The 24,832-nt window shown below is 44.2% G+C and overlaps 1 protein-coding gene across 1 annotated transcript in view; it reads right to left on the reverse strand.

Annotated features, from left to right (window-relative positions):
* Positions 1–24,832, reverse strand: part of Enthd1 (ENTH domain containing 1) — a 116,857-nt gene that overhangs the window by 65,704 nt on the left and 26,321 nt on the right. The window contains exon 3 of the mRNA XM_037197683.1: positions 19,917–20,159. Coding sequence (XP_037053578.1) covers positions 19,917–20,159 — 243 coding nt within the window. The remainder of the gene's footprint in view (positions 1–19,916; positions 20,160–24,832) is intronic.

Genomic DNA, 24,832 nt, shown 5'->3' on the forward strand with positions numbered 1-24,832 from the left:
TACTTTGGGGGGGGGGAGTGTTATTTTTGTATTTGTATATAACTTTAATTACTTCTGAAGATTAATTCTGCCTACTAAATATACACCACACACCAACATCCACTTCTGAGGATGCACTGCTTTATAACATTAGCAAGCCCAGAGGGGTCCAAACTCTATTTGAAGTCCATGGCCCTGTTTTATCTCAGCAATTCTGTTATAGTTTTGTTATCTGAAGTATTTTAAAACTAATGTACAATGTATCGTGTAACACACAGCAACATATAACAAACGAGAACTTCAAAAGGTAAAAACTATTCAGAGGGAATTTCAGCATTGCAAGAACGATGACCATAATTATTAGACTATTTACGGAGTCATTATCCTGCAAAGTGAATTTCATGTGTTCTGTGTCGGAGGAACAGATTGGAAATGTGTAGATTATTTGAGGAGGCAAATAAGCCTTTAATGGAAAACAAAAATTTTAAGCATAAAAGAGAAAATACACCGGATAAACTGGTATCTGTTTGTTTATTACATTTGGCATTTTTTTCAGTTTAATATGCTTTGCCTTCCTGGATTAGTTACTGTCTATTAGTACCAGCTCTAAAGGTGAACCTTTAAGCGAGGATGCAGCTCAGCTGTATAGCATTCCCCCAGCATACATGAACACTAAAAAAGAAAATGTCTAAAAGTATTAAAGCTACTTTATCTTGGCATGCTATGGTAGACAATAAGAGGTATAAGATAGCTGTCTTCATACTGGTGTCCGCACACTTGTGGGGAAACATACGTACCCCCCAGGGGCTAAGATCACACTGATCTTTTTATTTTATTTTATTTTGTTTTGTTTTTCGAGACAGGGTTTCTCCATGTAGTTCTGGTGCCTGTCCTGGATATCGCTCTGTACACCAGGCTGGCCTCGAACTCACAGAGATCCACCTTCCTCTGCCTCCCAAGTGCTAGGATTAAAGGCGTGCGCCACCACTGCCCGGCCACACTGACCTTTTTAAAGGAATCAATTTCCAGCTCTGCAACATCTGCATATCTTTCTTCCAAAAGCCCATCTGCCTGGGAGGGATTGGCCAGCTCTCTCCTCTTTGCCATTCATCATCTCCCCTACTTCACAAAGCAAGGACACATCATCCATCCACTTTGTGAATGAGTCTTCTTCACCAAACATAAGGTGCCAATAGTAGACACAGCAAGAACAGCAAGCCACTTCAAGACAGGGAAGCCCCAGTAGATTGCCCCATACATAGTCTTTTGAAGGCTAAGTAATGGCGATATGGGATACTTACACCAGTCCAAACCAGGCCACCTGATTCAGAAAAACTGTATCACAGCGTGGAGCAGCAGGACAGGTGACCAATGTCATTTACTATCCACGTGATTTCCATCCCCAACTATGGTCAAAGAACACACCACTCCTAAGGAAGAGCCCCCTGAGAGCAGAGTAATGAAAGCCTGTGTGTATGGAGGGTGGGCATCCTTATGTTATTCATGCAACAGTTCACAAGGCTCCAAGCCTGAGCTAGTCACCTTAGGAAAGGATTTAGGAGTCCTATGGCAGCATGGTGGTGTACGCCTAAAATCCTAGCATTGAGGAGGCAGAGGCAGGAGGATCCTGAGATCAGGGTCAGTATCTGCTACATACAGATTCTAAGGCCAGACTGGGCTCCATGAGATACCAATGTAAGTATTTCATATTGCCATTAATTTGCCTTCAATGGGGCAAAATAATGGCAAGCAAGATGGCTTAGCAGGTAAAGGCACTACACGTTGTTCTCTGACCTCCATTCACATGCTATGATATATATGGGCACACATACACATGCACTTATGCACCCAAAATAAGTAAATAAAATATAATGATTATAAAATATGTAGAGATTTGAAGGTTGTCTTAGTTGGGGTTTCTACTGCTATGAAGAGACACCATGACCACAGCATCTCTTATAAAGGAAAACATTTAATTGGGGCTGGCTTACAAGTCAGAAGTTTAGTCCATTTTCATCATGGTGGCATGCAGGCAGACACGATGCTGGAGAAGTTCTACATCTTGATTCACAGGCAGCAGAAGGAGACTGTATACCATACTGGGCATAGCTTGAGCATATGAGACCTTACAGCCTGCCTCCACAGTGACGCACCTCCTTCAACAAGGCCACACCTACTCCAACACCTCCTAATTTGTCCCAAGCATTCAAACACAAGAGTCTATGGGGGCCATTCCTATTCAAACCACCACAAAGGAAATAGGATAAATGCTTATATTTATTAGAATAAATAAGACATTTTATGGAGAAAAGGACACTTGAAATCCAATTCAATTTATTGTTTTCACAGTGAGGGTTGCGTTTGCCAAGTAGATTATATGGTAGATATATTCCAAAAGTTGCATAAACCAAATCTACTGTTATGAAGAACTGAAAACATTTCAAGTATAAACTATAAAATCAGCTTCTGAAAAACACATTACACTGACAGTTATAAGGCAGTTAGCATTTTCATTTCCCTGCAATGTTTGATTATGTTAGGTTAGAGAAAAAGTTTAATTAATAGTTGATAAATTTTAGTGAAGTGGTTTTTTGTATTATTCCTAGAAATTGAAAAAGTAAATTACTGCTAATGACTGTTTAGAAAAATCTTTCCCCAAACAATGTGTTCTCAACTCTTTGCTTTCAAAAGCATGGAAGAAAAGACCTCATCAAGTGACAGTTGACAAGAGATAGGAAATATTTCTATAATAAGTCACCAGGTAATTGTTGGCACATTACTTGGAAGGAATTCACAGGACTGACTGACAGTGCTACAATAAAGTACCTTCTATCCTGGATATGATTTATATGAACAAGTTTTCACAGTACTTATATCTATAAAAATCATGAAATAAAATGGATATTGCGACATGCTTACAGCAAGCAATGAGTGGTACTCATATGTAGGTGAATGGTCCCTCTTAGCTCATAAAAGCATGTGCTTCCAATTAAGTTAGATTCTTTATGTGTGATAAGTACTTATAAGAATGTATTATGAATTCAGTGGTTTTGATAGATTGTGTACTAGAAGGCATTCTAGCCTGGCATGATGGCTGCATGTCTGTATGCCCATTCTTGGGGCAGAGACAGGGGAATGGCTAAGTTTGAAGTCAGCCTGGATATTCAGCCTGGGCTCTATGGTGAGATTCAGCTTCAAAAAACACAATTTATTCATGTATTTGGTATTTTAAAACGACTTTCAAGCATGAAAACACTACATATAAAGATAAGACTCAGTGAGGGATGTGAAACCAATTCCGACTTCACCGAGAGGAAGGACTGACACAGAGTTTCCGTGGTTCCGGACCCTGTGTTTTAAGCTAATGACTGCAGATCTCAATCCTAATGGTCCTCACACTCCTTAAGATGTGAGATGGAGTGGGGAGAGCAGGCAGAGGTTAAGAGCACGTACTGCTATTGCAGAAGAGCTGAGTTTGATTGTCAGCACCCACATCAGGTGTCAGCCTGGAACTCCAGCTGCAGAGGAACTAAGCCCTCTTCTGGTCTCCACTAGCACTCACTCATGTGCACAAACCCACACAGAGATGCACATATAGACATCCACATAATTGAAAATAAAAATAAAAAAGTGACAATATATATGGGGTGTAATTTCCTTCTCCCCTCCCTCTCTTTTTGGTATTGGACATTAAACTGGGTAGTATGCATGCTAGGCAAGAACTCTTTGTATTTTATTTTGAAACAGTCTCATTTATAGTTCAGGCTGGGCTTGAACTCCTGATGCCCTTGCCTCAGCCTCCTAAGTAGCTGGAATTACAGACGTCTTAGTTAGGCTTTCTATTGCTATGAAGAGACACCATGACCACAGTAACTCTTATGAAGGAAAACATTTAATTGGAGTTAGCTTACAGTTTCAGAGGTTTAGTCCATTATTGTGACAGGACATGGCGGCATGCAGGCAGACATGGTGCTGGAGAAGGAGCTGAGAGTTCTACATCTTGATCCGCAGACAGCAGAAGGAGTCCGTGTTCCACACTGGGCATAGCTTGAGCACAGGAGGCCTCCGAGTCCATCCCAACAGTGACACATTTCCTCCAACAAGGCCACACCTCCTAATAGTGTCACTCCCTATGGTGGTTATTTTCTTTCAAACCTCAACAGCTATATGCCATTCTGCTAGACTTGTTTTTCTTGTCTTCTTTTATGTCTATATTTATAACATGCCAGACTTTATAGTTATTTACTCAAAATAACCCAAAATTCAAGCCCCAAAATTTGCGAGATATATGTAAGTCTGGGATCATACAAGAAAAATGCCTTAGAAGCAATAGGTCTGCGTGAGATAGGTTCTGCCTTCAAGTCCGCAGCCAACAGGAAGTTAAGCCCCACACACAGACAGGCGATGGGGAAGAACTGACTTCCCTAACTAACTACAAAGCAGCCTCAAGGAGGGGTGAAATTTGAAGGGGCTTTGAGGGGTGGTATGCATCCCAGTAAACACAGAAGTCAGAAATCATTTCTTGTAGAAGGAGCCTCTCGGGCAGAAGGCACAGGGACATTGGTGGCAGATCCTGAAGAAATATTGAGGACTTTGCATTTACATTTGTAGCTTTTCATTTTGTTGTAGCATTACATGAAGATGAGTAATTAAAATGGACTTAGTTTTGACTTGGACACTTTCTAATTAATCCTGGCAAACAGTGGGGACTCGGAGCTTCCATCTGCTTTCCTTAGGTTTAATCAGAAACTATAATGATTGCTCTTTCAGTATTCGGGAGCCAAATTATCTCTGAAATGACATGGGTCCAGGCTTTTGACAGCACAGGGGTAGATTAATAAGCATTTCATAAGGTCCCTTCTGAGGAAACTATGAGAGAAGTCAAGCACAGAACGACTCACAAAGGGAAAACCTCATGCACGTTTTGAGATGCACTCTGGCCCAGAATCACCCCTCTCGTTTCCCTTCTGTTCTGTAACCTTGACAACAAAACAACAAAAGAGAAGAAAAGGCCTATCTGGCTTACAACTCCAGATCACAGCCCCTCGTTAAGGGAAGTCAAGCAGCTAGTCACATCACAGCCACAGTCGAGGGCAGAGAAATGAAAGTACTCACAATGCTCGTTGCTTGTACACAGCGAGCCTTCTTCACTCTTACACAGTTCGGAAGCCAAGCTAGGCCATGGCATTGCCCACACAAGGATGGGTCTTCCCAACTCAACAACAAGCAAGACAGTCCTTCACAGACATGCCCATAGGCCGACCTGGTCTAGACAATCCCTCACTGAGACTCTCTTCCTAGGCGACTGTAGGTTGTATCAGGTTGACAGTTCAAACTTGGCAACACAATGGCTAAAATACTATGAAGCTGTCTATGGACAAGAAGAGAAGCAGCCAGGCTACAGAAAGCCTGTGGACATTCATGATCCTCCTTCCTTGATCTCAGACAGCACACACTGGAAGTGAGGTGTGCTTCATTAGATTAGGTGAGCGGCTGGCTCAACACTGTGGCTGCAGAACTTTGTAGACTATCTGGAGGGGGAGGAGATCCTGTTGAGCCTGCAGCACTCAGCTAATACCTCAAAGAGAACTCATGGTCCCCATGACAGCTCTTAGACTAGATATGGAACTGACAGGCTATAAGACATTATCAGTGCAACTGTGACTCTGGACTTGAGATGCCCTGTAAACCAACAAATCCAAACTGTCCCCTAGTGTTAACAAACACTGTCATCATAGATCACAGGGTCCTCTCAGTTGTGATTTAAGTAAACTTTTGTCAGTCACTCTGAGTTATTCTTCAGAACCAGGATGGTGGCATACGCTGTAGTCTAAGGAGGCTAGAGGAAGGGCGCTAAGACCCAACTCTGGAGGCCATTCTGGGCAGCACAGTGAGACTCAGTTAAAAAAAAAGTTTTTATAAAAAATGATATATTCTATCTTAGAAAACCCCCAGCTGCTGAAGCGATGGCTTAGTTGTTACAGTGCTTGCTGTGTGTGTACTCCTGAGAACCTGAGGTGGGCTCTCCAGGGCCCACATAAAGAGCCAGGTCCAGCAGTGTGCACTTAGGAATCCCAGCGTTTGGGAGGCCGAGAGATGGGAGGGTCCCCAGAGTTCACTAGTCACCCAGCCTAACTGAATTAGTAAGGTCTAGGCTCCGTGAGAGACTGCATTTCAAAAAATAAGGTAAAGAGTAATTGAGAAAGACACCCAAAATTGATCTCTGGCCTCTACACATGCACATCTTTATGTATAAATGCACACACATGAACACACACAAGAAAGAAAGATAGAAAAGAAAGGGGAGGGGAGGAGAGGGGAGGGGAGAGGAGGGGAGGGGAGGGGACGGGAGGGGAGGGGACGGGAGGGGAGGATTCAGTGAACTGCTGAAGAACCAGGAAGATATAACGGCAGTGTCATGGTGATGGAGTTTCTTCGTAATTTTGCAGACTCACACATTTTTAGGATCTTGACTCTAGTTTCTCTCACTGTGTGGTCCAGGCTGGCTTCAAACTCACAACAAATTTTCTGCCTCAGCTTTTTGCATGCAAGGATTACAGATGAGCCACCACACTCTGCTCAATTTCATCCTCTTGGAGCGTTATCACACTTGAATATGTTCAAGCAACTGATCTCTGTTCTACTTTTAAAACCTTCCATTTTCATGCTAATTTTAAACTCACAGAAAAGGTTCAGGAATAACACGAGGCTCTCGTGAGTTCACCCCCCAAAATCAGCAGCCGTCAGCCCTTCTTGACTCTGGTTCTCTCTTTTCTCTTTCACATTCACCTGTTACTACTGCCTTTCATTCCTATCTGGAGAGAAAGCTACTGTTGAGTTCCCTAGAAAACACCCTCTAAGGTATACGTCTATGTGGGGGTTCGCCAGGAGGAGCTCTTTGTTCAGAACAAGGTCTGTGAGGAGTGAGGGAGGCAGGACTAGACTAGAGCAAGAGAGGACTCGGCAGATCCTTCTAGAAGCTGTCAAGCTAGATTCTCCTCACAGTTACTGCATGAAGCACGAGAGCTAGACCACCGCCAATCAGTGGGTACACACATCCTCAGGAGGGAGCATGATGCTAGGCAAAGAGGTGCTCTCCTGCTACAAGGAGTTCCCAGAGAAGGACGGGGGTGGGGGCCTCAGAAAGATGGTGATCTTTTCAGCAGCTGAGGGAAGGGGGTACCTTGGAGGGAAAGCTCTGGACGCCCCACTCCAGAGATACCCCTCTTTTGCTCTGTTGCCCTGCTTCTTGTTACCAGAGATGGGGTGTACAAATATTGTATCTTTTCCTTGAAAGGTCAGTTTTGGGGTTTGCTGAGGAAAGGCAATTTTTAAGGGTGAGAAGAATAAAAAACAAGAAAGCACAGACAGTAGAAAGATTGTTTTGAAAAACCAAATGAAGTGGTTAGATAAGGAAGGGCCCGCTCTTATCACTGGAGATTTTTAGAGAGGGACTTAAGGCAATTTCATTTCAGTCTTCTGTCCACAAACACATGTGACCAGAGTCAGGGCCACCAAGAGGTCTCGAGAACAATGGGAGAATCCACAAACTGCTAAATGCTCAGCTCCAGGGACAATGAAAAAGAATCAGCCACACAAAAGGAGGTTCCCGCGTTTAGTGGCTGACTCCTCAGTTGAGACAGCTGAGTGAACTGCAATGGGGATCCCCAGCACCCAAGCTAGGGAAGTAGCTGGATGCTTGCCTGACATGTGAGAAGTCAATCCTCAGTAAGCATGTGGGAACACACACACAGACATGCATACACACAGAGACATGCATGCACACAAGCATACACACACACACACACACACACACACACACACACACACACACACACACACACAAGATTTCCATAACTCAACATGCAACATGTAATGAGATATTTTAAAGACAAAACTAACTTTTGAAAGTAACAAAAACCCACTGATGTCTAGCCTAACTGTCGTCAGAGAGACTTCACCCAGCAACTGATGGAAACAGATGTGGAGACCCACAGCCCAACATTAGGTGGATCTCAGGGAATCCTGTGGAAGAGGGGAGGAAGGATTGTAGGACTCAGTGGTGTCAAGGGCACCACAAGAAAACCTACAGAACCAACTAACCTGGGCTCATAGAGAGACTGAACTGACAACCAGGGAGCCTGCATGGGACTCACCTAGGCCCTCTGCATGTATGTTACAGTTGTGTAACTAAGATCTTTGTGTGAGACTCCTAACAGTGAGAACAGGGGCTGTCTCTGACTCTGTTGCCAGTTTTGGGGACCCATTCCTCCTACTGGATTGCCTCATCCAGCCTTAAGAGAGAGGAGGTGCCTAGTCTCACTGCAAGTTGATATACCATGGCTGATATCCATGTGAGGCCTACCTGTATCTGAAAAGAAACAGTGGAGGAGAACTGGGAAGAGGGCAGGGAGGGGAAACTCTGATTGGGATGTAAAAACAACGAAAAATAAACAAACAAAAAGTAACAGAAACCTTATATGGAAACAGATATAACTAAAGTAATTAACTTTGAAAAGAAAGAAACTAAAATGGCTGATGGTCAAGAAGAGAAACAAGGCCCAGAAGCCTGTCTTCCCCAAACTCTGTATGGGAGCTGCGATGTCTGGCTCTTGTGAGCATGCGCATGTCTGGAACCTGGAAACTCAATGGACAATGCCACTCTTCTGCACTGTCCACCCACGAGAGTGGACATAGCTGTAGATGTGTGAAGACGCTGCCACACTGAGAGCAGGAACAGCCAGCTTCACACTGACTTGGGCAGATTATCTAAAGTACAAGGCTATCTTCCCTGCCCTGTGGACCTAGGACACCAATCCCAAGCGGGCAGAATGGGTAAAACCCTTTACAAGAGACCAAGAAACAAAGCAGAATCTGGTGTCCTACAGAAGGCGTACAAGGCTTCAGCCCAGCTTTCTACCCTTCTTCTGTACAGAAAGAAATTCCCCCAAACTCTAACTTGGTGGAGAGAACAAGCTGGTCTCAGGTGGGATGGGAAGAGTGGACAAGACCACAGCCCAAGTTCATTGCACTGTAGCTGTGTCTGCTCATTTACCCCAGGCTCCAACTCCACAGAGTCTCCATTATCTTGACCTCAGGAAGCACATTTGCAAGGGAAGGGTTTAAATAAGACAGCCAAGATCACACCAAATCCAGGTCACATGGCTCCTGAACTAGAACTCACAGCCATGAACGTCACTGCCTTCAATAGGCATGTCTGACCTGTAGCCCACGGGCCACGTGCATCCCAGAAGAGCTATGAGTGTGGCCCACTGCATTTGTAGATGACAGTAGCATGTCAAAATGTCAAAAGGTTAGGCATCCTTAATGACGGTAAGTAAATAACCAGGCAAGTAAACAAATACATTCATCCCACAACAGGAAATGAGGAGGCGGGATGGAGAAGCAAGTGGGTGAAGTCTTTCCTTCAGAGCTGTTGTTGCTATCCTAACGCTGCAAGGCTGACATCATGAACAGTGCTTCCAGTTAGCTAGCAAATGCCTTCTGTGCCTATTTTTCTGTCCATCTCTCCCCACTTTATACTGATTAGTAGGAATTCTTTATGTACTCTGGACACTAATCCTTTTTCAATTATATGTGTTAGGAAATTTCCCATGGTCTTCTGATCTTTTTCTACTTTCTATATGGTGGGTTTTGATCTCAAAGTCTACTACAGAAAAATCCACAGAAACCGATCAGAACAGTTGGTGCTGGAACAAACCAGACCTATAGATCTATATGGATCAGAACAGACTGCTCAGAAATGAATCCACACGTTTACGGTCAGCTGAGCATCAACAGTGCCAAGAACACACGCCAGGGAGAGGACAGATGGGAGCTGTGGTAAGAGGGGATGCGAAAACCAGATATTCACATGCAGAAGAACCAACTAAGATCCCAACTTCACTACAGCGCCAAAATCAACACAGCTCAGACTTCAACACAAAAGCCGCAGGAGGAGCAAGGAGACACTTCCTCACACTGAACTGTTTCTGACTCTGAGGCCAAAATCAAGGTGTCAGTCCAGCAGAATCCCCATGAAGAGTGAGGAAGAATTACTTCCAAGGCCATTCAGGTTTTGGTGGAATTAAACTCTCTTGGCTGGGGCCTCATTTCCTCAATGGCTGGTAACTGGGGCCTCCTGGCAGCTCCTAGAAACCACTTTCGTTCCTTGCCCTCATCTTCAGGTCAGCAGTGGTGTGCTATGTCCTTCTCCGACTGGGAACCTCTCACTTCGTCCTCTTACACTGGCTGGCTGGAGAAAGTGCTATGCTTCTGAGAGTCCTGTGGTTAGATTAAGCCCACCTAAATAATTTTCCACCATATAATGTAGCAATTAGGGGTAATTCTCCACAGGTTCTACCCTTGTGGGGAGGAGATTAGACAGAAACACAGGATGCTGGGCTAACACAGAATACTGCCTACCACACAGCGCTCACTCACTCACTCACTCACTGTTGTCGTGTTTATAATCTGCACTTTTTCTAGGGCTGAGGATACAGTTCCGAAGTAAGTGCTTGTGTAGCATGGATGAGGCCTGGAGTTCAACCCTCAGAACCACAGAAGAGAAAAAAATAGTTTCTGTCTCTCTGGATAGCTCAGTGGGTTAAGGTACACACCACCAAGCCAGAGTACCCAAAATTCAACCCCCAGGTACTCACGTGGTGGAAGGAGGAACCCATTCCCACTTTCTCTGTTATGTCTAAACAGAGTATTTCTCTATCCTAGTATTACAGAAAATACATTTTCCCAAATTTTCTTCTAAACATTTTAAATTTTTGCTTTTATAACTTTAAGTTCTTGATTTATCTACAATTTTTGTGTGCATGCAAGATTTGAGACAGAAACCTAATCTCATTTTCTTTAGTGTGTGTGGGGGGGTCCATTATTTATTGAGCAGATCATCCTTCCCCCATAAATTTGAAATTATGTCACTGTCAATTTATTAGGATTGCACAGTTACGCAGCTGTTTTCTGGGCACAGTGTTCTATCCCATTTGTATACACACCTGCCTGCCTCAATAGCATGCTGTGATTACCATATTTCTAGCCTTATTTAGGAAGGAAGCCCTTCATCTTATTTTTCTTTGGGAATGTTCAATTTTTCTCTTTTGAGACAGGCTCTCACTATGGGACTCAGGATCTTCATGCCTCAGTCTCCCAAGCATTGAAATTACAGATGTGATGTGAACTACCATGAACCACAGTTTGTTTGGGCTATTCTTGATGTGTGTGTCATGTGTGTGTCTGTGTGTGTGTGTGTGTGTGTGTGTGTGTGTGTGTGTGTGTATGCATGTATGCACACGTGCATGCACATGTGGGGCATGTATTATTCGTGACTTCTTTATTTTTTCCAAATACATCTTATTATCAGTCCATCATGTTCAGTTTTAAAAATCCTTCTGGAAATTTTGATTGTAATTGCACTGAATCAGTAGTTCTCAATTGGAGGCAATTTTGGCCCACAGGGGACATCTGGCCATGTCTGCAGACGTTTTTGATTCTCACAACAGTAAAGAATGTACCAATATCATCTGGGCATGGGGGACAAGGAGAATATCTACAATGTACAACAGACATAAGAGAATCAACCTGATCAGAATAACAGTGGTATCAAGATAGAAAAACCCTCACCAACTCTTCAATTTGGAGACAACTGACATCCTTACATTATTCCAATAAACATGGCATATTTTCCCATTTACACAGGTCTTCCTTAATGTATTTAAATTACTCATTATAATCCACAATGTACTGATCTCACACATTCTAAGATTTACTCCTAAGTAATCATGATTTTTAAATTATAAATGGTATCTTTAAAAATATGTGTATTTGGCCATCTATAAAGGTTTCTGCCACCAAGACTGACAGCCTGAATTAATTCCTGAAACCCACATGGTAAAAGGAAAAAAACTGATATCCAAAAGCTGTCCTCTGTCTGACCACTAGATGTACACCATGTCCATACATATTGGGACTGGAAAGATGGCTCAGTGTTTAAGAGTACTAACAGCTCTATTAGAGGATTGGGGGTTCAATTCCCATCACTCACATGGCAGTCTACAAACGTCTGCAACAACAGTTCCAGGGAATCTGATGCCTTCTGGCCTCTGTGAGAATTGGACAAACGTGGTACACACACACATACATACATATACACACACACACACAAATACACACACACACACACACACACACACGTAAGTTTTTAAAAATATTCATCATTTATGACTGGCTGGTGGAATACACTAAATAGGTTTTTGTTTTTATTATTTTTGTTTGATATTTCATATATTTTGATGTTGCAACTACCATCTTACCAAAGCTCTTATTGTTGTCTTTTATATACCTTTTCTAGTTTTCTACATGGAGAGGTTTGTTTCTTCATGTATTTAACTTCTTGCGTGTGTATGCATGTGTGTTTGTGTGTGTCGCTCACCTATGGATGTGTGTGCACCACATTATTCACATGTGTGGTGACTACAGATACATATCGACTTTCTTCCTCAATCACTTTACACCTTTTGGAGACAAGGTCTCTCACTAAAGCTGGAGCTCACTGATTCAGCCACACAGGCCGCCTTGGAGCCACGGGAGCCCTCTCTCCCGTCTCTGCCTCCCCGGGGCTGGGGTTACAGGTTTGTGGCAAGTACCTTACCATTTCCAGTGCCCGCTTCAACTTCTGTTGTTTGCTGTGATGGCTGAAGCCCCAACCCAAAGCCAAGTTAGCAGGAAGGATGGGAGTTACTCTCTCTGCTCCACCCTAAAGAAATACTTTACAGCAAATGTATATAAATTTTTCATGTCTATTTTTTTCTTGTGTTCAAATTTAATTGCATTTTGGTCAGAAAAACTGGTTTGCATGATACAGGTTTCTTGAAGTATCTAATGCATTCCACCTATAGATAATTCAAAGGTATGTCTGGAAACTGTACCATGATAGTAGTTCAGTCTCCTCTGGCAACACTACCAAAGTTTGCTTCCCACTCTTTGAAGTTACTTTACTGGGAATATTTACATTTAAAAGCTTTTTATCTTCCTGGGGAATTGAACATTTTTCCATTACCTTTCTTACTCTGGTCGGTCAGATCTTACTATAACTATACTGGTTTGAATTGTTTTGCATTCATTTATTATTTCGTGTGTGTGTGTGTGTGTGTGTGTGTGTGTGTGTGTGTGTGTGTGTGTGTGTCACTGTGTGAATGTGGAGATCAGAGACAACTTTCAGGAATTGGTTCTCTCCTTCTACATTGTAGGTTCTAGTCACCAGGCTTAGTGACAGGCACTTTTTCTCCCTGAGCCATCTCAATGGCCCCTGCTTTTCATCACCACTATTATTTTAGTTAGTTAATGATATCTCTTTCTACCCATCTGCTTTCACCCTCAATGTGAACTTAGATCACAGCATATGTCTGGATTTCTTTGCTCTCATCTTATAGTCTCTGCCTTCAAGTAGGAGTTCCATCTGCTGATGTCTGTCTTGATTAATATATCCAAGCTTAATTGTATCAGTTTACTTTTTAAATTTCTACTCAATTTAATGTATGCTTCTTCCATTTGTAAAGGTTTTAATATTTTTATTACATTTTTTTTTGCTTGTGGGAGTTTGTGCATTCTCTTTCTGTTTGGAACTTGTACTAGAAAGCTTCTCATACACACGCACGTGGGAAGGAAGGTTTGGAGTCGAGTATTCTCAACTCTCAGAACAACGCAGGGACCTTTAGAGCCAGCTGCCTTTAATGTATGTGCCACAGCCACCCACGATTTCAGTTTTGTTTTTCTTTTTGAGGTAGGTTCTCATCCTAGCCCAGGCTAGCCTCAAACTTTTGGCAATCTTCCTGCCTCAGCCTCCCAAGTGCTGGGACTCAGCTGTCATTTTTAACTAAAAAGTTAAGCAACATTATTTTATACTGAAAATATTTAATTCTGTATACATGTTTACCATTCATTCATCATTCTCTTTTTTCCAACCTTGCTTCTGAAATAATTACTTTTCTTTTTTGACATACAATTTGTGGAAGTAGTTTTCTTTTTTTAATTTTTCCAAGTTCTTTTTAAAAATTCATCCATTTAGTCCTTATAATTTCTTTAAAACCGATGGTGTGTGATTCTATCCTTTACTTATATATATGTTTAAATATGTGTCTGTGCAGTGTTCTGTATCTGACCATCCTTAGGGGACTGAGGTGTCCCTTGCTTATTGTGGTGATGCTGGCCTGTCAGCTCACTGCTTGACTTCACCTGTGAAAATCCCAGGGACTCACTGGTGACCTGAAGTGGCTTTTCTCTGCAGAGAACTGCAAGACCCACACCAGCTCCTGGTGAGGGCCTGCATTCAGTGCTTCTCACATTCCTGGGAAGCCACCCAAGACTCTCCTTCTCCACGCCCAAGGCCTACAGAGAATTCACTGTTTTAACCAATGATATCACAAGTGAGTCAGTCCCTAAAGGGCCACTGGTACCAACTCCCAGTCCTGCTGACTTCAGCTCCCACATCCTCTTCTTACTTTATTATTAACATTTGGAAGAAAAGGTTCTTGGGGATTCCCGTGGTTCTGTGGGGACAGTGAATTCTCACACATCCTTTATGGCCACTGGTGATCACGCAACAGGAGGGCCTCTAGAGTTATTGCTAGATGCAGACATTTTAAAAACTTACCATAAATTAGCATATCTCGGGTTGGTGCACACCTGTAATTTCAGAACCTGGGAAGCTGAGACAGGAGGACTGATTTAAGGTAAGCAGTCTACACAGTGAGACTGCGCTCCTCTCTTCCACAAAAGGAAAAAAAAAAAAAAAGGCCCTCTTCTCAAGCTGTCCCTAGGTCTTTTTAATCACTCTATTCGTATGTATGCCTAGAATTATGTTCATCAAGTACTGATGATTACTTAGGATTGTCAGAAGTGGCCAGATCTTTACAATGAGCCTGTGTCATTTTACAGGAACAAAGTAACTTTCTCAAAACAAAAACCAAAGAAAGGCAGACCGGAGTCAGTATTCTTAGTAAAATCTGTTGGTTTGGGAAGGCAGGATATAGATGATAGGGTTTTATGTTTACTTTTAAGATGGCAAAGTTCACCGCCAGGCCTCATCAGCGTAAGTGTTTCAGTGGCACTCAGTGTGTGTCATGAGCCCCCTCATCTGTTGTGTGTAAGCAGAGGAGAGCAAGCCTGACTCTCCATCAAGGTTGTCAGTACAGACGGTGGCATCCATGGCTCTGGCGGTGACTACAGGGGCAAAATGAGGACAGTAGTGTAACTGACTCCACAGCCATCATGTATCATTTGCACAAGAATGCTTTCAAGGCATACGATGGATGCTATTACTTTCCCCACTACCCAGAGGAATCCTCCCTGAGTACAGAGGAAACTGTACTACAAAGATGACACCTCCCAGAGAGCTCAGGTGTCAGCGTGGGTAAGCAATGCTTCTAGAGAGAGGGACCCTGAGTGACCCCCAGAGCCAGAGCTGGGTTGGGGATGCTCTCTGAAGCCTGGGCTTGCCATCACTCAGCAATTAGCCTTTAGTGCATCACTTCCTTCAAAATCAAAATCTTCCAAACAAAAACCACCCAAGCAATTGACAAGAATTAAAACTTAGGGGAAACATCCAAGAGTAGGAATAAAAAACAAGAAGTGGTGATGTGTAAAAGCTTCTTCAGAGTGCTCTTTTCCCTTGCTAATTTACCTCGAAGCAGTCGGAGCAGCTGTTTCAGCTCTAGGCTTTCTAGTGATGCTCTCAATTTCACATCTCGCTGTAACTAAATAAGGCAGAGACATCTTTAAACTCCCGTGGATGGAAATTTACCTGCACGATGCCATTGCCTACCTCTCTGCTCAAACCCAGATGTGGGAGTCAGTTTCAGTTTCTCCCTTTCTTTTCCAGCATGATATCCATTTAGTCTATTGCCTCTCTTTATGCGGTGCTGTCTTCAAACATGACTGTCCCCTCATCTCTCCCGCCCAGAGCAGGTCCTGTGCCCAGACTGAAACAATCATCCCTTGTAGTCTCTCTACAACCCACATCTCCTCCATTTCCCCACAAAGCAGTAAGAATTATCTCCCCCAAACAGCTGTTTTCTGTAATAAGAAAGCGAAGTTCTGTGACTAAGCTAAACACCCCTCCTGTTCAAGACCTGAACTGCTGCTTCCTAGGTACAAGTTCTAGCAAATTGAAATTTCCAAATACCATTTATTATGCCCTTTGTTAATTGCTCGGAAAACTTTCAAGTATCTGCCCACACGTCTCTGCATATTCAAGTTCAGTTTCTATTCCATTTAGTACACAAGCAGGTCTCACACATTGAATCCACCTTCTGCTTGTACTCTTCCCCACTGTGGCTGAGATTATTTTACTGTCTCCTCTACATATTCTCCCCTCCTTCTTCGACTTCTTTCTAAATAAGCACAGTTGACATACAGCTATCCAATCTCCCTTGCGACTAGGAATGTCCACTTGGCTAAGTGACAGGCCACATGTAAGCCAAAATGTTAGATGTGGTGGCTTAGCGGGATGAAGCATTCATACCTTCAACACACCTATCTTCCTCCTAGCTAGAAGGCAGACGTGGTGGCTGCACTCAGTAGCTATGCCTCATGAGTTTGGTGTAGCAACGAGACAGACAGCACCTGAAGCAGTTGACCTCACAGGAAGCCCTATCAGTTCTCAGACACTGATTCTGCATTACTCTGGAAGGAAAGAAACCCCCACTACGTTAAAGCCACTAGAATTTCCACGGCTCCCACTATTGCTTGAGACTTTGACTACCCACAGTAGAAGCATCTCTCCATCTCTGGGTTTCCATTTGCTACTTCCCTTGTCCCACTAAAGAGGCTCCTGCCCAATTAATTTTCTTTTCTTCATTCTTATCCCAAAATGTCTGCTTTATTTCTTCTTTTCAAGTATAGCTTGAGATCCAACACTTTCATGGAAATGGTGACTATGGAAATGATACTACAGCTAAACTTACTCAACCCAGTTGCTCTTTTCTAGACATAAATGCATACATCTATGTATCTAGTACAGACATCTATGTATCTAGCACGGAAAGAAAGACAATTTGACCGAGTTTCTATTAACAGGGCTCCAGCAGCTTCAGCATCTGAACATGCACTTCAAACAGTACTTCCCACAGCCTCCCTCCTGGAGCCTGCTGTTGTGAAGAGCACTGTGTGAGAGCTCACGATGTTACTTCCATGATGGCAGAAACATGGGATTTGCCCACCCTGCCTAGTACAGTGCCTGGAAGACAGCAGGCCATTCTCGATATATGTGTGCTACTAAATACATTGTAACAAAGCTCCGGGACTTTTTTCCCTTTGAGGCCAGGTCCAGTTGAGTGGCACAGGCTAGCCTCAAACTCTCAATTCTCCTGATTGGGCTCCTAAGTACTAGGGTCTCAGCTGTGGGCCACTGTGCCTTGGGTTCATGACAGGAAAAAAAAATCAAGTCATTCAGAGCTCTTCCTAGTGACAGAGATGTATCATAACATTGGAAGATGCTACTTGGTTTTAAAAACAACTTACTCTATGACTACAAAGTAACAAATTGGAATTTCTTGTGTGCCTCAAAAACATGGCTCAGAGATGAGTTACTTTTGCAATGACTCAGGGACTCACTTTGTTAGCTGACTGTCACTCAGGCTGTTTCTGGTACAGGGCAGGAGCATGTGACCTTACTGCTCCTTCACCAGGCCAGCGGCTTCCGCACTGCAGCTAGGTCTCTATTTAAATCCCCCTCCAAAATGCTGTCCCACCCCATATCTACCCCCAAATAAAGTCATCCTGTCACTCTGTCCCTGACTGCTTTCCCTTTGGGTAAGGATGAATTACCATCTGACATGTTTATGTTAGTCTGCATATGTGGCCCTAGGCTGGCCTCTGTCACATAAGCTCCATGGTGAAGGGAACTTTGACTCCCACACCGCTGCTGCTCCAAAGTTCTTCTGGCCATTCACATTTCAAGGAATAAAGCTCGAGAAGGGAGCGAGTCAAGAAGTGGCAGGAAGGGCCTGGGAGACGGCTGCACTGGTAAAAGGCCGGCCATGCAAGCCTGAGGACCCATGCAATACCTACGACCGGCAACAACCACCTCTGTCCCACAGAGCTGGATGGGGGGCCAAAGGCCAACAGCCCGGAGCTGGACTCAGTAGTCAGCACCCGGATACTAAGTATGAGGAGTCCCAGAAGCCCTGTAAAAGGCCAGGTGCTGCAGCACAGTCTGTAACCCCAGTTCTGTGTAGGGCAGAGACAAGTTGACCCCTGGAGCTCCCTGGTCACCCACCCTACTTGAATCCAAGAGCTCTAGGCTCAGTGAGCTACCCTGTCTCAAAAAAAAAAAAAAAAAAAAAAAAAAAAAAAAAAAAACAAGGTGGGGCTTGATTGAGGAAGATACTGGCATTCACCTCTGGCTCCACATTCACATGTACTCCCAACATGCACACACCTACATGAACATGTACATACACTACACACACACACACACACACACACACACCACAGAAGAGCAAGAAAGAGGACGGAACACAGGAAAAGGGTGAAGAAACTCTGAAGAGTCACAACTGGGCACTGTGCTCTTCGCGCCCGCTGTGGAGGACTTCGTGTCCACTGTGGAGGGCTTCTTCCAAAATAAATGGGTCCCCTGACAAAGATGCTCCACCATTTCTAGAAGGATTTGGTGTTTGCTGTTATAATTACAAAGAACCCCCTTCTAACGCCTTTCTTCATCCTGGCCCACAGGTACAAACTGAGCAGCCCTTTAAGAATGTTTGACAAAGATAGAGAAGGATGATTTAGGAGTGGTTTGTGTTGATATTATTGCTGATGTTTTGAAGTTTCTGTGCTTCACTGACAACTAGAATTCACTGCTCATACTGAAGTCCTACAGCTCTTTTGGGTCTTGGTGGGTTTGGGCTGCTACCACCACCACAGGCTAGGTGACTCAAAAACAACAGAAATCATTTCAAACAGCCCTGGAAGATGGGAAGTCTGCAGTCAGGGTGTCTGCAAGGTCAGGCCCTAAGAAGCCACCTCTTCCCACAGCAGCAGGAGGGTGAGAGAGAGTTCTTTAGGGTCTCAGGGCTCAAATCCTGTCTGGGGGTTCTACCCTGGGACCTAACCATCTCTCCAAGGCCCTGTCTCCAGCTGTCAGCACACTGGGAATTACATTTCCACACGGGGTGAGCACAAGCCTTCGGCCCATTGCCATAGACAGAGCTGCCGAGACTAGGAAGTGATCTCTGAAACTCCCGTATGTACTTTCAGCCCTGAATTTAGCTGCTTTTGAGAACCAACTAAGTCAGATTTCATCCATGTTCTTCTTTCCCTAACCGCCCCTCTTTATGCACAGCTCATCAGTGGGTGCTGGAGAAGCTATGGCAAGATGACATTCTTTGATGTGTCAACAAGATTAATAGGAAAGATCATTCTATTTCCCTGGTAGCATTATATCTCCTCCCACCCTCGTTTTTAGAGTTCAGTAATACAGAGTTCAAGTTTTAAGCAAAGGAAAGCCTTACAGATAATCATGCTGGAGTATTTAAATTATGTTAGAATCTTCAAACACATTTCAAGAAATATACCCATGTACCCAGGCCCCTACTCTCAAAAAGTAAACCTCCTTCATATTTCAGTTATGAAAAAAATATTAAAAAATATTAAACTGAATAAAGATGCCAAGTAGGATAGCCACTAGGCGTAACAGTTTTAGCTGAAAGCCATTTTATGTGAATGTAGAAGCAACACATTCCGAAAACATCCATACAGTTGTCTACTGAATATCCCCCTTCATCTCTGGTCCCTGCAGTCCGAAGTCTAATTGTGAGGTAGTCCTGCTGATGTGGTGTTGGTAATTTGGTGTGTGCCTGGTGTTTTATGTTTCTAGCTGTTCTCAACGGACACCTAGCATGTTTTAGACCACTGCTTATAGTACATACTTTTATTACGTAGACTCGCAATTGTCAGGAGTGAATGCTTCTTCTCGGAGGTAAGGCTTTCTGGGATGAGGACAGAAGCACACGCTGTGGGTGAGTTCCCTGCAGCAGGCAATCTGTTGGGAAATGTCATGGAGTAGGAGATCCGCTGTCTTGTCCAACTCGCCACTTCCCTCTCTTTAAAAAGCAGCTGCTCATCCATCAGCAGAGTTATGATTTGCTTAGACCTCTCCCGGATATAGCGACCTGAAAAACAGCCAAGAATTTGATTTAAAACGGATTAACACTATAATTAATTTTACTCTAAATAAAATTAAGGCAAAGGTGAAATGTAGCGAAGTGGGAAGACAAGTAGAAGACTGTTGATGAACACATCCCTCTCTGTGTCCACTAAGCAAACAAATTGTCAGCACATGATGAAATTGCATCTTCTCTGGCATTACACTTTTCATTTTAAATGCATTATTGGATTTTTCTTTGGAAAGCCATCCATACTCTGCAATAAATCCACTAACACAGGCACACAGCAAAGGCTTGAGCATGAGGTCAGGGAGCTTGCTCAGTGGGTAAAATATTTGCTGTGGGAGCATGAGACTCTGAGTTCAGATCCCTAGAACACACATAAAGTCCAGGAGTGGCAGTGTGTGCCTGGAACCCCAGTACTGGGGTCCTAGAAAGGAGGACCTGGAGACTCACTGATCGGCCAGTCTAACCAAGCTGGCAGGCTCCAGGTTCAGTGAGACATGCTGTCTCACAAAAGTAAGGTGGAGAGTGACTGAGGAAGACACCCTGTCAGCAACCTCTGGCCTCCACAGCACCTACGCAGACGAGCAAGTGTGTGCACAAAGGTTAGTTTCCCCCCTTTCGTCTCTTCGCCATTTCCTCCTTTCAAATTTCTTCTGTGTCTGCTTCAAACTCTCTTCTAAACACCCTTAATTTCTGGTGGACCCTCACAGGCCCTAACTGAAAAGGCCCACTGTGTGCTAAACCTACTCAGTGTCATGGAAGGCAGAAGTTGCTGGAACTTTAGCCCTTGGGGATGACATCCGGCACTGTCTTTCTCTGGGAACAGGGGCACAGTTTAGCTTTGGAGATGAGGAACTCCTGTCTTCCCATTCTCAACCTCAGGAGCTGGCCTCCTCTCCTTTCTCCTCCACCAGAACCTCACCCCGCAGCCCTGAGCCTCTTGCCAACAACACACAACTCTAGGCAGCTGTTGCTTCTTCCAGGAACTCTGCATGGCTGGATCCCAGACTCATCTGGTCTCTCCTCAGAGCAGCTTTCCTCCTGCTGCCCTCTGAAGAAGCCCCGCCCATCATCCTGTGTCTCATCCTGCTCGGCTTCTTGGTGTGGCATCTGTCACTGCCTCCTATCACCAACCGGTGTGTTCCCTTGTTTGCTTCCTCACCTAGAATATAGACCCCGTGAGAGAAGTCTCGCTGTAGACACCGATGGCACACACCATATATTCAATAAATATTTACTGAGGGAATGAATCAAGAAAGAAACATCATCAGAAAGTTTCCAATGTTCTCCTTGCTATGGTGTAAATGAAGCAGATTGCTGGAAGATGCTGGGAGCCAATTTACAACTTAGCTGCCTGAGAAAGTTGCTTGGCTTAAAATAGCCTCCTGCAATACCCTCAATTAGAAACTAGAAATTATGGGCTAGATTTGGAACATTGTACTTGGAGTCTGTGGGGATTGGTGGGATGTGGGGGCAGCCAACTGGCTCCACGTGGCAAGCAGGCACAGTAAGCAGCAAGCTAGCTGCACTGGTGGAGGCTTCCTCCTCAGAGCATCGGACTCCCCCAGGGGAGCAGAAGGAGCTTCAGGAAGGCCAGGCCACTGCATCTTGGCCAAAATAAGGAAGAAATCAGCCGGAAATGGGCATCTCACTTAACTCTGCCTACTTCCCCAGGCTCCCATTCTTCCACCTCTGTACCAGCCTGGCCACTCTAAAGCAGCACAATGAAAAGTGAGGAAAACCAGGAAGAGCCCTAGGTCTGTTTCAAGGAGGAGAAAAACAAACAACAGCCATGGCAGGGCAACATCCATTCACTTTAAAGCAATATGTTTCCAAAAAGACACAAAGGCGGACACACCCCCAAACCAGAGCAGTCCAGGGAGACAAACTCAGGCAGCGACAGCGTCATGTCTGAAATAAGAAAGGAATGGGGCAGATTGAAACATGGGCTTTCTGGACCAAGATTCACTCCATGCTCTGCAGTCTGAGGGCTCCCTCTTCTTCCTCTGAACTGAAAGAAAGAGTCCATGAGAATGACTGACTGATGCGGTTTGAAGAAGTCGTATGTGTTGTCATGACACAGGGTGGGAGCTACAGTATGCAACCCCCACTGGAAAAGCACAGCAAAGGGCTGGGGAGATTGTTCAGTGGTTAGAAACACCAGATGTTCCTGCAGAGGACCCGGGTTCAGTTCCCAGCGTCCACATGGCAGCTCAAACCATGATTAACTCTAGTTCCAGGGGATCCAGCACCCTCCCACTGGCCTCTGTGAGCACCAGGCCTGCACATGGCACACATACATACATGCAGGCAAAACACACACACATAAAGATGATAAATATTTTTTGAAAAGAGGACAACATGTGACAAAAATATTAATGAATAAAGACATAAAGATAATAAAGACCTAGAATGGCAGGATCGATATGGCAGAAAGAGGATCGAGCAGAGGGTCACCTTGGGGCATCCTCTCAAACACAAGGTAAAAGACTGGGAGACGAGATCACTAGGGCAGCTATGAAGAGACCAGAGTCAACGCATCGCTTCTGCAGCCATTATCTTCTCTCAAACAGCTCAGGAAGTGTTCTGAGCACCGAGGACACAAGCAGGAAAAAGAGACAAGTGCACATGTGCACTTGGGTTCTTTCGGGTGAAACACCCAGGGAGGACTAAGAGGGTGATTTCAAGCCGAAGTAAGTTTTCTAAAGAAAGTATGAAAGGGTGACATGCTAGACACGAATGTGGGGTGCAGTCATTGCAAGTCTTAGTGAGGAGGTTACCCTGGCCTCAGACTTGGCCATGCCCCCCTTCCAGCCGTGCCAAGAGCACCTTACGAGTTCTGCCACAGTTTGGAGTTGCCCATTTGATAAGTGTCCTTCCACCGGACTCCAACAGCCACAAAGGCCAGAACTACACTTGCCTGTCCCCAAACACTTAAAAAGTGTGTGGGATGGATGAGTATGGCAAGGAAACGTTTCCCTACCCAATCCACTCTTCTTCCTGTATTTCTTTTGTAGTGCATTGTACTAAGTGAGGAATATAAACATTTAATGCCTCCCCATGCAATAATCAGGTCTACCAACCAAATCCTCTAAATCTATCCTTCCTCTCCCTTAGTTCAGATGGTTTGTTGCTTATGGTAGCTTAAATTATTTACCTATTCATCTTCCTCCTAATCTACCTTCTAACAGGCCCCAAGGAGGCAGGGACAGGAAGAAAATGAGAAGCATCTCAACTTCAGTATATGACCAGGTTATTTCTGTATAAAAACAAAATCCCCTTCAGTCAGGGCCTGGGAGGGTAACTCAAGTGGAGCACCTGCTTAGCATCCTCAAGGTCCTGACTTCTGTCCACAGCACTGCAAAAACAGACAGACAAAACAAAACCGCATCCATGGTGTTAGCACAGTGAGGCCATGCTTCAAAGCACTGCTCTGCTCTACTCCAAACAGCCGGCAGCAACAGGCACTGCCAGCCAAAAAAAAAAAAAAAAAACTCCACAGAGAAATACAAATGAGAAAGCCACATGTGTGGTTGAAGCCACAGGGCTGCTGGGCTCTTGATCTGGCAGCTAGGACTTCAGCAGCTGAGGAGTCAGAGATCTAGCCCTGCTCCCCCTCGGATAGGAGGGCCCGTGTTAACTAACAGACAGTGAGAGAGGGTCAGCACTCACTGCTCTCTGGGACACGTCCACTCAGATCTATGTATGTGGACCTGGCAGCAGGGCCACATCCATAGTCTAACACACGGAACTGAGCTAAGTTACCTCCTGGATCAAGCCTGGGACTGCAACACCTTAGTTTTAACTGCAGGGCTCAAATTCCAAGTCACTCTGATAAGGTCTGGAGGCCAGAAGGGCACAGGGTCCATGAAATGAGCAGCTAACATGAAGGCCACGTGAGCATGCACGGCTGTAGGAAGAACTTCCTACTCAACGAGTCTGAAGCCATCACTCTAAACCACATTAGACAGTCAATAAGGCTGATTCTGCTCCAGATGAAATGTGTCCATACGATCTTCTACAGAATCAATATCCTATAGGATTTTAAATTTTTCCTTAAAAGATTTTTAAATAAATCATTGAGAAATTAGCACAGGGCAGGGAAGATGATCAGTATGTAAAAGTGTTTCTTGCCCAAGCCTGACACCTGAGTTGGATCCCTGGAACCCACATAAAAAGCGAGCTTTGGGGGCTCACATCTGTAACCCAGCACTCCTACAGTGAGCTGGGAGGGAGGGTCAGGAGGATCAACTAGAAGCTCATGGTCCAGCTGGCACAGCATCACAGGATGATGGAAACAAGAGAGACCCTGCCTCCAACAAGGTGAGGAGGAGGAACTGAATCCAGAAAGTTGTCTGACCTCCACATACATGCATGTGCGCGCGCGCACACACACACATACACACACACATACACACACACACTTAAAAAATGCAAGACTCACATACATAAATAAGAACATGGAGTTATGAAACAAAACAAAAATGAGCATAAATGAGAACAGATGGATCTGATGGAATCAAACAAGCATCCCAGCGTGGAACTACAGTGAAAATTGAGATTAAAATAAAAACAAAAACACCCTCAACATCTTAGACTCAAACAGCTGAAGAGAGACTTGTTGGAGGTAAACTGCACCAATGTATTCAAAGTACAACAGAGAGGCCACAAGA

Source organism: Peromyscus leucopus, chromosome 20 (genome assembly GCF_004664715.2).
Source record: "Peromyscus leucopus breed LL Stock chromosome 20, UCI_PerLeu_2.1, whole genome shotgun sequence".
Taxonomy (NCBI): domain Eukaryota; kingdom Metazoa; phylum Chordata; class Mammalia; order Rodentia; family Cricetidae; genus Peromyscus; species Peromyscus leucopus.